General features: G+C 51.4%; 1 protein-coding gene across 1 annotated transcript in view; it reads right to left on the minus strand.

Annotated features, from left to right (window-relative positions):
• The window catches only part of cntn2 (contactin 2), a gene marked incomplete at both ends in the record, with an annotated part of 25881 nt that overhangs the window by 8932 nt on the left and 4449 nt on the right, over positions 1-12500 (minus strand). The window contains 8 exons of the mRNA XM_084463496.1: positions 1-51; positions 1244-1419; positions 3230-3357; positions 5577-5727; positions 7565-7694; positions 7983-8119; positions 9037-9218; positions 12017-12119. The exon at positions 1-51 is cut by the window's left edge and continues 70 nt beyond it. Coding sequence (XP_084319622.1) covers positions 1-51; positions 1244-1419; positions 3230-3357; positions 5577-5727; positions 7565-7694; positions 7983-8119; positions 9037-9218; positions 12017-12119 — 1058 coding nt within the window. The remainder of the gene's footprint in view (positions 52-1243; positions 1420-3229; positions 3358-5576; positions 5728-7564; positions 7695-7982; positions 8120-9036; positions 9219-12016; positions 12120-12500) is intronic.

The raw sequence follows: 12500 nt of genomic DNA on the forward strand, positions 1-12500 counted from the left end.
CGCCTGGCTCAGCTGGCCGTTCACCACCAGCAGGTCCCCCACCTTCTCCTTCTGAAGGGAACGGGAGCACGGACCGGGTCAGGGCCACCCATTGGCTGCGTGTCCCGCCACCCACCCCCTCCCCTCGCCCCCATGGACCTCTGAAGGATAAGTCCCGCCTCCGAGGCTCCCGGTTCCCTCGGTCAAACGTCTACGGGGAACAACACGGGGTTTATGAACGATCGTACATAACAAACTCTGTAGGGGGCGGAGAAGTAAAAGCTGCGTCACGTTTTGAACTACACACTTTGTCCATCTAGCTTCCACTGGGGTTTGGATTGTCGGTGCCGTTAAAGTAGTAAACGGTTATTAATGCTAACCGGGAGCTAGTTCCAATCTGCGCAGACTTCATACGTCCTACTTGTCAGATGTCTAACGGGACGGTCGTTTCACGCGTGATTTCAGTGGTCTATAAAACGTAATCACTGGCGAGGTTCAGCCTCTTTTCTCCACCACTTAACTGTTTGGTTTGACCGTGATAAGAGTTTGTTGGCTGTTATTAAGATATTGTTGAGATATTCGATTGATTGCAGATTGTAGCTCATAGATAGTAATATATATATATATATATATATATAGTAATAGTATTAATATTTTATAATTCCAGTACATAACCCTTTTGGTCCATCTTTATAAAAGAATGATATAGCCGATAACAAAACTAAAGACATGTTGTGACTCACAATGTAAAAATGTAAGAAAAAAAAAAGAATTCTCATGTGTTCTCATTAGCTTTACTTTGCATGACCTTTCATGACCTTGATCAGAACAGTAACATCTTCAGAATTTCTCAACAACCTAAACAAACAAAATCAAACATGACGATTTCACTCGAGCAGCGCTGACGCCACCTCCGTAGACGCCGTCGCTCTGGTGCCACTGAACTCCATTTTGGTGAAGACAAACTACTATCATAATGCTTCTTCATAATAGTTAACTACTTTAACGGCACAGACAATCCAAACCCCAGTGGAAACTAGATGTAAAAAGTGTGTAGTTCAAAACGTGACGCAGCTTTTACGTCTCCGCCCCCTACAGAGTTTGTTATGTACGATCATTCATAAACCCCGTGTTATTCCCCGTAGACGTTTGACCGAGGGAACCAGGAGCCTCGGAGGCGGGACCTATTCTTCAGAGGTCTATTGGCTGCGTGTCCTGCCACCTGGCCCCCTCCCCTCGCCGCCATTGGCCGCGCGCTACTCACCCCCTCCACGCGGTGGAAGGGCCCTGCGGGGTCCTCCAGGTCCAGGGGGGCCCCGTTGAGGGCCCAGGTGAAGGTCAGGTCCATGGTGGGGTCGTGGGAGGCGTGGCACTGCAGGGTGGCGTTGTCCCCCTGGTTGATGTCTGCGTTGGACGGGGCCAGCGTGATCTTGGTGGCGTCTGCACAGGGAGGAGGAGGTGGAGGAGGTGAAGGAGGTGAAGGAGGAGGAGGAGGTGAAGGAGGAGGAGGAGGTGAAGGAGGAGGAGGAGGAGGAGGAGGTGAAGGAGGTGGACGAGGAGGTGGAGGAGGAGGAGGAGAAGGAGGAGGAGGAGGAGGACGAGAAGGAGGACGAGAAGGAGGTGGAGGAGGAGGAGGAGGAGGTGGAGGAGGAGGAGGTGGAGGAGGTGGAGGAGGAGGAGGTGAAGGAGGAAGAGGAGGAGGAGGAGGAGGAGGAGGAGGAGGATGAGGTGGAGGAGGAGGACGAGAAGGAGGTGGAGGAGGTGGAGGAGGAGGAGGAGGAGGAGGAGGAGGAGGAGGAGGTGGAGGTGGTGGAGGAGGTGGAGGAGGAGGAGGTGGGGTCGTCAGCAGTGTTGTTCAAGTGTGAGAAGGTGAAACCCTCCCCCTTCTCACAGTCTCGCATAAGAGAAACTATTATTATTATTATTATTAGTATTATTATTATTATATTGTGTATATATATTATAATTGGGATGGTGTGAAATTGGACTTCCGCCACGGTAGGGGGCAGTGTGGTAATGAAATCTCAGGATCATGCCATCAGGGAATAGCCCAGGGGGTGTTGATATAAACAGCTGTTTTGTAAATATCTATAGGTTGTGCACAAGGTGTGGGTGTATATATATTTGGTGATTGTTTATTTAGTGTCATGTTTATTTTGTATTCACACAATGTACTTTCTGGTCAGTTATGTAGAATTGGTAGCTTTAGCTACAGAATGTTCCCCCAACTAGTGGTATGGCCCATACAGCCTTGATTGGTCCAATGCATTTCCCTATTTAAGGGCTGCCTCATTTGGTGTTTGGGGGCTGAAGGTGGTGCTGGCTTGATGGGAGGCCAGTGCGAGAGCGGTATGTTTTGGTTATGCTATCTAAGTTATGCTTGGTGATTGATGCAGTCATTTTCTTTTCTTTTGGAACATTGCTTTATTTTTTTGTGAATGTTTTGGAAGAAAATAAAGCTTCTTTTTTTTTGTCCTGAGACAATTGCCCTCATTTTTGCCCACACTCTCGGAATCTGGTTGGCCATATCCCAGATACGTGGGGTGACCACGCCGGTCCCTCACATCAAGTTCATACTTCACATGAACTAGTTCAAAGTTCACTTCATACAAAAGAAAATGAATAAATTCACGTTCATAGTTCACCAATTCAGTTTTGAACTAGTTAATGTTCAGTTCATTAAGAGTTTTTTTAGAAACTGAAGAAAAACTTGTATTCTGTGCTTATCTTTAAAATTAATCCTCTCCATTACCTGCTGCCCATCACTACAATCTCAGATGATGTTGAGGATATTATTTGTACACCTGTTTCATTCATCACCACTAAGGCAGTAACTCTATTTAATAAACATGTCATCTGGACCTAAGCATCAATTCAGAACGTCACAAAATCTGAACTGGTTCAAGTTCAAGTTCTTTAGTTAAAAATATGCTAGTTCAGTTCAAAGTTCATACAAAAATGAACTTCAATGAACTAGTTCTTTTGAACTAGTTCTTTTGAACTGGTTCATGCACAGCGCTGGTGGTCAGTGGCCCGGGGCGGCTCAGTGTCTGCCTGGTGAGGGTGAGGGTTAGGTTAGGGTGAGGGTTAGGGTGAGGGTGAGGGTTAGGGTGAGGGTGAGGGTTAGGGTGAGGGTGAGGGTGAGGGTTAGGTGATTGTTAGGTGAGGGTTAGGGTTAGGGTGAGGGTTAGGTGAGGGTGAGGGTGAGGTGAGGGTGAGGGTGAGGTGAGGGTGAGGGTGCGGGCCCTACCTCTCACAGACAGGTGTCCCGTGCTGTTGGCCTTGCCCAGGTAGTTCTCGGCGAAGCAGGTGTACTTCCCCTCGTCGGCGCGGCTGATGTTGTGGATCATCAGCACCCCGTCGGGCGTGACCGTCACCCTGCCAGAGGACACACCCCCTTCAGACCCAGAGGCCCTCCTATTGGCTGACTACAGACACACATCGGCCTTGGAGACTACGTTTAAAATGAAACCAGTTCAGCTCAGCCGTAAGGTTACACACACACACACACACACACACACACACACACTGCCTTTATAAACTATGACTGGTCGAAGTCATGGAATATTTATTTATATTTATAAATATATTGTTGTGTTTTATATATACACACAAACATATATAACCCAAACAAACACAACAGTGCACAAAAAAACCAACACAACCCAACAGTACACAAGACTTCACAGCAGTACACAACACAACAGTACAGAGGGGTGTTCCACAAAGCCGGTTTTATCACTTACCCAGCTAAGTTAACCCAGGGTTAGCGGCAACCCTAGGTTTTCCGTTCCAAAATGACCACGGCATGTAAGTTGCTATGGAAACATATGCTCTCAATCAAACCTGGTCGGAGCAGGTTTTGCGCAGGTTAAGTTTGGAAGATAACCCGGTTTTGCTCAGTAGGCTTTGAGTAGGCTATTTAAACCCACGTTTATCGCAGCTTTTACGTGTTCGCCTATTGATATCGGAGCGCAAATAATTTGTGCAATTCACAGAGAGATTAATTAGACCACGGCTCGACATATTGTCCTTTCCGGATGACTTTTTGCTGGAGAGATATAGTTTTTCGCGTGATTCTTTGATATATTTAAATAGCCTTCTCCAACCCTACATTGCAAATGTTACCAATCGTGGATCTGCCCTCAGTTCACTACAAACAATTTGCATAGCTTTCCGTTTTTTTTGCGACGGGTAGCTTTTTGTACAGTGTAGGAGATGCTGAGCACATAGGCAAAGCTACCGTCTGCCGCTCCGTGCGTCTGTCTTGCGCTGAAGCGGTTGTTGCGTAACTTCATGGAGTTTCACTAACTTGCAGGTCAGCATTATCTACTTTAAGTGTTCCCAAATGGCTCCGAAATTATCCTTGTTGACTTTTCATCTGGGTGTTATATTTCAGGATTTCCTAATGTAATTGGGTGCATTGATGGCACACATCCAATGTGAGCAATACATTTCAACAGGGTGCGTTGCATTATGAACATATCATAGACCTCATATAATTGTTGTGCTTGTGCAAGATAGCTCAAAGTTTGTATTTGATCGCAGGGCAATTCGATGGGGATCTCCTAGGAGATCGAGGGTATCAATGCCTCCCGACGCTCATCACCCCGTACCCTAATCCCGCTCCTGGACCACAGACAACATTTAACCTGGCACACAGCAGAACCCGCGTTAAGATTGAAAATACATTCTGGATATTGAAGTCCAGATTCCAATGCCTACGTGGACTAAGAGTTTGTCCGGAACGGGCATGCGATGTAATTGTTGCATGCGCCGTCCTCCACAATATAGCCACTCTGCGCAAAGAGATGCCTCCCCACTTTACCCGTTCCTCGAGGAGGAACACATTCGCAAATGTTTGTAAGGGCTGACAAAGGATGCGAGACCACATTTGCAGAAATCATTTAAATAAAAAATAATAATAAAAACACTTTTCTTCCATCATTTTTATTCTTTAGTTGCTGAGGGAGGAAAAATAATAATTAGTACCTTGATCGGTAAAATATGCGGCCCGTTTCGCCATTTTGATCAGGATTTCCATGATCCATACATCACGTCTTTATAGGTTTGCCGTGAACGCGCACAACCCTGTGTTAACCAACCCCGTGTTGATTGAACTAATTCATAACCGGTGCTGTGGAACAGACAGCTCTGGGTTAGTCGGCACAGGATCGGACAACCTAGAGTTCAGCGTTAACTCTGTGTTTGTTAAACCTCCGTTCTTGGAACACCCCTCAGTACACAACACACAACACAACACAACACAACAAAACACATCACAACACAACACAACACAACCGTACAGTACACAACAAAACACATCACAACACAACACAACACAACCGTACACAACACAACACAATGCAAGACAACCACAACACAACAAAACTCCACTTCACAGTACACAACACGACCATAACACAACACAACAGTACAGCACACAACATGACACAACACAACACAACAGTACAGCACACAACAACACACAACACAACAACACACAACACAACACAACAGTACAGTACACAACAACACACAACACAACACAACGCAACACAACACAACACAACACAACACAACAGAGCGGTGTGTACCTGGAGCTGTTGACCAGCAGCTCTGTGCCGCGGCTCCAGAAGAGGGTGGGTTTGGGCGCGGCCCGCGGCCGACACTCCATGAGGACGCGCCCCCCCCGGGCCGCCGGGACCAGCTTACGCACCGGCTTCAGACGGAAGTCTGGGGCCTGGACTGGGGAGGGGGGAGGGGGGGAGGAGGAGGGGGAGAGGGAGGGGAGTGTTAGAGGAGGGGAGGGGGAGAGGGGGAGAGGGGAGGGGGGGAGGAGGGTGTTAGAGGAGGGGGGAGAGGGGGAGGAGGAGAGGGGGAGGAGGGGGAGAGGGGTGTTAGAGGAGGGGGAGAGGGGGAGAGGGAGGGGGGTGTTAGAGGAGGGGGGAGGAGGGGAGGAGGAGAGGGGGAGAGGGGTGTTAGAGGAGGGGGGAGGAGGGGGAGAGGGGTGTTAGAGGAGGGGGGAGAGGGGGAGGAGGAGAGGGGGAGGAGGGGGAGAGGGGTGTTAGAGGAGGGGGGAGAGGGGGAGGAGGAGAGGGGGAGGAGGGGGAGAGGGGTGTTAGAGGAGGGGGGAGAGGGGGAGGAGGAGAGGGGGAGGAGGGGGAGAGGGGTGTTAGAGGAGGGGGAGAGGGGGAGAGGGAGGGGGGTGTTAGAGGAGGGGGGAGGAGGGGAGGAGGAGAGGGGGAGAGGGGTGTTAGAGGAGGGGGGAGGAGGGGGAGAGGGGTGTTAGAGGAGGGGGGAGAGGGGGAGGAGGAGAGGGGGAGGAGGGGGAGAGGGGTGTTAGAGGAGGGGGGAGAGGGGGAGGAGGAGAGGGGGAGGAGGGGGAGAGGGGTGTTAGAGGAGGGGGAGAGGGGGAGAGGGAGGGGGGTGTTAGAGGAGGGGGGAGGAGGGGAGGAGGAGAGGGGGAGAGGGGTGTTAGAGGAGGGGGGAGGAGGGGGGAGGAGGGGGAGAGGGGTGTTAGAGGAGGGGGAGAGGGGGAGAGGGAGGGGGGTGTTAGAGGAGGGGGGAGGAGGGGAGGAGGAGAGGGGGAGAGGGGTGTTAGAGGAGGGGGGAGGAGGGGGGAGGAGGGGGAGAGGGGTGTTAGAGGAGGGGGAGAGGGGGAGGGGGAGGGGGGTGTTAGAGGAGGGGGGAGGAGGGGGAGAGGGGGAGGAGGAGAGGGGTGTTAGAGGAGGGGGAGAGGGGGAGGGGGAGAGGGGTGTTAGAGGAGGGGGAGAGGGGGGGAGGGGGAGAGGGGTGTTAGAGGAGGGGGAGAGGGGGGGAGGGGGAGAGGGGTGTTAGAGGAGGGGGAGAGGGGGAGGGGGAGGGGGGTGTTAGAGGAGGGGGAGAGGGGGGGAGGGGGAGAGGGGTGTTAGAGGAGGGGGAGAGGGGGGGAGGGGGAGAGGGGTGTTAGAGGAGGGGGGAGGAGGGGGAGAGAGGCAGAGGGGTGTTAGAGGAGGGCGAGGAGGGGACCACGTGGATCAGAGACAGTGTGCATTAGTGATGGATTTCATGATTCTTTTGCTTGATTCAGTTCGCCTCGGTCAGTTCGCCAAGAAGAATCGTTTGTTTGTTTGTTTGTTCGGTCGCGTTTCCGGTAGCGGTGAATCATGGAATGCACGGTTCTCAGCTGAGTCAGACTCAGCTCCTCCCTCGTTCTCAAACGATCGTGCAAACGGTCATCGATCAACACACGACATTACAACTAAGTTCCCTTCGGTGGAGGAGCGCTTCATGTTCGGAATCAGGATGTTGTTGCTAAGGCCAGTCCCTCTTCACCACTCTGCTAACTTAACACAGTGAACAGCGAGTCAACGAGGGGGAGTCGAGTCTGGGAGAACGAACGATAGAGACGAACGATAGAGACGAACGATAGAGACGAACGATAGAGACGAACAATAGAGACGAACGATAGAGACGAACGATAGAGAACTGAGACGTGGAATCAGGTCGGTTCATTCTTGTTAGTCGTTCATTCGAACTGATTCGGTCGCAAACGACCCATCACTAGTGTGGCTGTGGATGACCTCCAGGCCTGGATCCCCACCTTGGACTCTCAGCTCGCCGTTGGAGTAGACGTTGCCATGTTTGTTCTCGGCCACACACTGGTACATCCCAGAATCCTCCAGGGCCAGGTTGACGATTTTCAGACGGCCCCCGTTCACCTCAACCCTGTCCTGTAGAGAGAGAGAGAGAGCGAGAGAGAGAGAGAGAGAGAGAGAGAGAGAGAGAGAGAGAGAGAGAGAGAGAGAGAGAGAGAGAGAGAGAGAGAGAGAGAGAGAGAGAGAGAGAGAGAGAGAGAGAGAGAGAGAGAGAGAGATGGTGTTGGTTAAACCACAATGTTCTACCTCACATTGATATTCACGTGAGTGTGCTACCTGGGCTTTTTGTTGCGCAACACAAAACAGAAAGGTTGTTACGGTGTGGTTTGATTGACGTGACTCTTCCTCCTCCCGATTGGTTACCTGTGTGCTGAGGGGCTGGCCGTTCCTCAGCCAGCGAATGGAGGGCCGGGGTTTTCCCGCCGCCACGCAGCTCCAGTGCAGCTCGGAGCTGATCTCCACCTCCGAGTCGCTCATCACCTGCAGCCACTCGGGCTGAGCTGTAGGGGGCAGCGGAGGGGTGCAGCTGTTACTAGAAGGAACAACACTTACACATAAACCGGACACCCGATCCTGAGGGGCGTTTCAGGAGTCTCATCCGACTGGTAGAAGGTTTAGCTTCATCATTTATGAACTCCGTCGTCTTCTGCCACCTAGTGGGGGCCAGTCTCATCATCCATTCATCTCCCGCGCTCTACACACCTGCCGGCAATCTTCCATCAGCTCAAAGTATTTCAACCCCGGTTCTCCAGACAATCATCGCTAGATAATTGTTTCACACCAGTCAGTACCTCGTCCCTGGCCCCGACGCGTGTCTAAATTGCTTAGTCCTAGTGTTCCGTCACTCGCCCTAACCATCTCCTCCCTGTGTACAGTGTTGCCGGACCCTCGCCTGTCCGACTACCCCCCTGTTGCCGAACCCTCGCCTGTTAGATTACCCGCCAGCCTTCAAGCCCCAAGTCCCTCCTTATCATATTTGTTGTCCCTCAGTTAAGACCCTTACATTTACTGTCTGTGTCAGCCTCCCTCTGTGTCGAGTATTTGGGTCCACTCGCTCAACTTCCCCATAACAAACTCCTATTATGTACTCCACTCCTCTACTATCCACTACTACTACTAATAACAATACTCACCATGTGTTCTGGTGGCTGTAGCAACTCTACACTGTCTAGTTTGTTATTTGTGTGCTGCTCTAATACTGATTAGATGCTAGGACTGCTCTCCGTCATTCTGCTAAACACCTCGATGACGAAATGGAAACGCAGGTACGACGGCAGCGCGTTATCTGAACACTACCTGTACGTGAACCGTCAGCCAACGTGGGACACACAGCCGCTGGTGAGACCGGAGCCCTTGTGTCGTTTTAGCCCTGGTCTCAACCCTTCCTGTGTGTCCCTGATCGGTACCCGGGACGTACCCTGAACGTTGATGCGTCCCTGGTAGGTGTCGCTGCCCTCCGAGTTGTACGCCTCACACTCGTAGAGACCCTCGTCGTCGAAGGAGACGTCGGGCAGCGTGAGGGTGGGGCTCTGGGCGCTCCGCCCCGCCTTGGCCGGCAGCAGGCCCTCCACCTTCCTCCACCGCAGCTTGGGCACCGGGCTGGAGACCGGGAGAGAGACCGGGAGAGACAGGTTAACACACCGGGCTCGAGACCAAGAGAGAGACCGGGAGAGGTTAACACACCGGACTAGAGACCAAGAGAGAGACCGGGAGAGAGACAAGTTAACACATCGGACTAGAGACCGGGAGAGAGACCGGGAGAGAGACAAGTTAACACATCGGACTAGAGACCGGGAGAGAGACCGGGAGAGACAGGTTAACACATCGGACTAGAGACCGGGAGAGAGACCGGGAGAGAGACCGGGAGAGAGACAAGTTAACACACCGGACTAGAGACCGGGAGAGAGACCGGGAGAGAGACAAGTTAACACACCGGACTAGAGACCGGGAGAGAGACCGGGAGAGAGACAAGTTAACACACCGGACTAGAGACCGGGAGAGAGACCGGGAGAGAGACCGGGAGAGACAAGTTAACAAACCGGACCGGAGACCAGGTGAGACAAGATAAGACTAGAGAGACAAGTTAACACTGGACTAGAGACCGGGAGAGATAAGTTAACACACTGGACTAGAGGCTGGGGGCCCCCCTAGGTCAGAGCCCTCCAGGAGGATGGTGAACACGGTGTGAGGTCAGCTCTAGGCCTGACTCAGGGAAGAGGACCCCCCTGCCTTGCATGGTCCCGTGGGCTGCGCCATTTAAACAATCAGGCAATACTCATGATTGGGCATGGGACACAAGCTCAGGCTCGATCACCCTGTAGCTGGCCACCTTTATGAGGGTGTCTAGTGTTGAAAGGCCGAAACACCGCCTGATTCAAAGGTACACTACTGATGATGTGTCCCAAAATGTACATCCTTCCCATGTACATCCTTCCCCCTGAGATACAGCCCATGCCACTCTCAACATCAAGGCAAACCTCATGTGTGAATACCATCCATTGGCACAGCGGACAGTTACCATCACGTCCCGTGTGTTCATGATGCTGAGTATCTGGACTCATCCAGTGACCGCTGTGAAAGGACAGCTGACCACATAGGAAAGTCTGTGTGACAGCTTGGAGAGACAGCTGACTGGAGGAAATAAACCCCACTGGGGCCGCCATGGGCTAGCTACCCATGGCGGCAGTCTCCGACGCTGATTCAGATTGTTGGAGACACCCGCCAAGTGCTACAGAAAGTAAACAAAGAACCATACCCCTAGAGCCTGCGAGACCGGGGGGAGCGAGATGGCTCGACGATTGACAACACGGCTACAGACCCAGGAACGGACATGACTACGAGCAAGAACACGGCACATGAGGCAACCACAGCAGCAGCAGGTGTGCACCTGTGGATGGGCGAAAATAACATCATTCAGGGGGTTGAGAATCCACCAAGGAAAGAGAGGGTGCTTGAGAGAGCCGAGACAGGGGCCTCGCATTGACCAGTACTTCTTACGAAGCAACCAGTCAAATCATTCGATTGAAGCACGGCAACGGGACAAAGACCAAAGTTTGCAGAGCATCAGCACCCCTGTCACGGAGGAGGATAATATAAACACAGAAATGCCGGAGGAAGAACCCACCCAACCACAGAGACCTCCAGAGGAAGAAAAGATCAAAGGGCACAGACCGATGCGTGAAGTGGCCCAAAGCTGACCAAAGGAGTGAGTGGGAAACAGTCAACCACAACATAACAAAGATCCTGGAGCAACAAGTGGGCACAGCAGAGAAAAAGCTGGAAAGGATGGGTGACATCATCTACCACTACGGAGAACAGCGCTTTGAAGTAAACTTGAGGAGAAGCGACAAAGCAACACCAGCACCAGCCAAATCCAGGAGGCATCAAGAGATTGAAAGACTGGTCAGAGAGAGAAGGCAGCAGAGAAAGCAGTGGAAGAAGGCCTCTGATGCAGAGAGAGACGGTCTCATGCTACTCCTGGGGGACATCAAATGCCGGTTGGCAACCTTGCAAAGAGCATAGAACTTTAGGAAACTTCGTAAGAGGAAGGAACGCACAAGAAGTTCTATAAGAACCCCTTCAAGTTTGTCAAAGAACTCTTTGTTAAGGAAAAAAGCAGAACCCTGAAAACTCCAAAGCAAGCATCTGGAAAAGGTCCACTCTGACATGAAAAGGCACAAACAGCTAGTTATCCCACATGACATCCCTCCTATTCAACCTCCCGAATTCCACCTGGAGACTGGCCCTCCAAATGGAAAGAAGCAGAGAATACAGTAAGATCAGCATCAGCTCCTGGGCTGAACGGAGTACCGGAGTACCCTGCCTTGCATGGTCCCGTGGGCTGCGCCATTTAAACAACCAAGCAGTACTCATGATTGGGCATGGGACACAAGCTCAGGCTCGATCACCCTGTAGCTGGCCGCCTTTATGAGGGTGTCTAGTGTTGAAAGGCCGAAACACCGCCTGATTCAAAGGTACACTACTGATGATGTGTCCCAAAATGTACATCCTTCCCATGTCTGAGATACAGCTCCCACGCCACTCTCAACATCAAGGCAAACCTCATGTGTATACCATCCATTGGCACAACGGACAGTTACCATTACGTCCCGTGTTTCCATGATTCTGGGATGAGGGGGAAGCTCAGACAGGACTAAAGGAAGTGGAAGGCAGATGACGACTGAGTGCATGGAGAGAGGCGAGTAATGCAAACAATACAGAACACAGTAGAGCAGGAAATGAACATACAAATACAAAAGTGACAATACTAAGATGCAAGTGGATTAGAGAGCAGATGGCAGGACACAAGTAGGGGGGTAGAGAATAAAAACGAGTTCTACACAAACAGTACATGACTATTGAAGGAGGATAGCCAAGAGGTGTGCATGAGTACTCACTTCCCGTAGGCGAAGCACTCCAGCTGGGTGGTGCGGCCCGACAGAGCGTAGGTCTCTGCAGCGAAACGCACCTTGATGACCGGGGCGGACTTACGGGCGCTGGCTGTGGTGGAGCACAGACACGAAGTTACCGACCGTCGTATGTTTCAGATAAACCCTTCATAAGTTTGGGGTCACAGTTTTTTTCAATGAAGATTACATTAATTTAATCAGACATACAGAAATACACTATCTCCATAGGTGTACAGAGGCCATTCCCAGCAACCATCAGTCCTGTGTTCTACTGGTACAGTGTTTAGCTCATCGTGTTTAAAGTCTCATTGATGATTAGAAAACTCTTGTGCAATTATGTTAGCACAGCTGAAAACTGAGGCATAAAAGTTTTCATGGAAAAAATTGTCTGGGTGACCCCAAACTTTTGTGTTGTGACCGTGGAGTGCACGTAGCGTTGTGCTAGGCATATTTATTTATTATGACGTGAAGG

This window comes from Micromesistius poutassou (genome assembly GCF_964030765.1).
Source record: "Micromesistius poutassou genome assembly, chromosome: 2".
In the NCBI taxonomy this organism is placed as follows: Eukaryota; Metazoa; Chordata; class Actinopteri; order Gadiformes; family Gadidae; genus Micromesistius; species Micromesistius poutassou.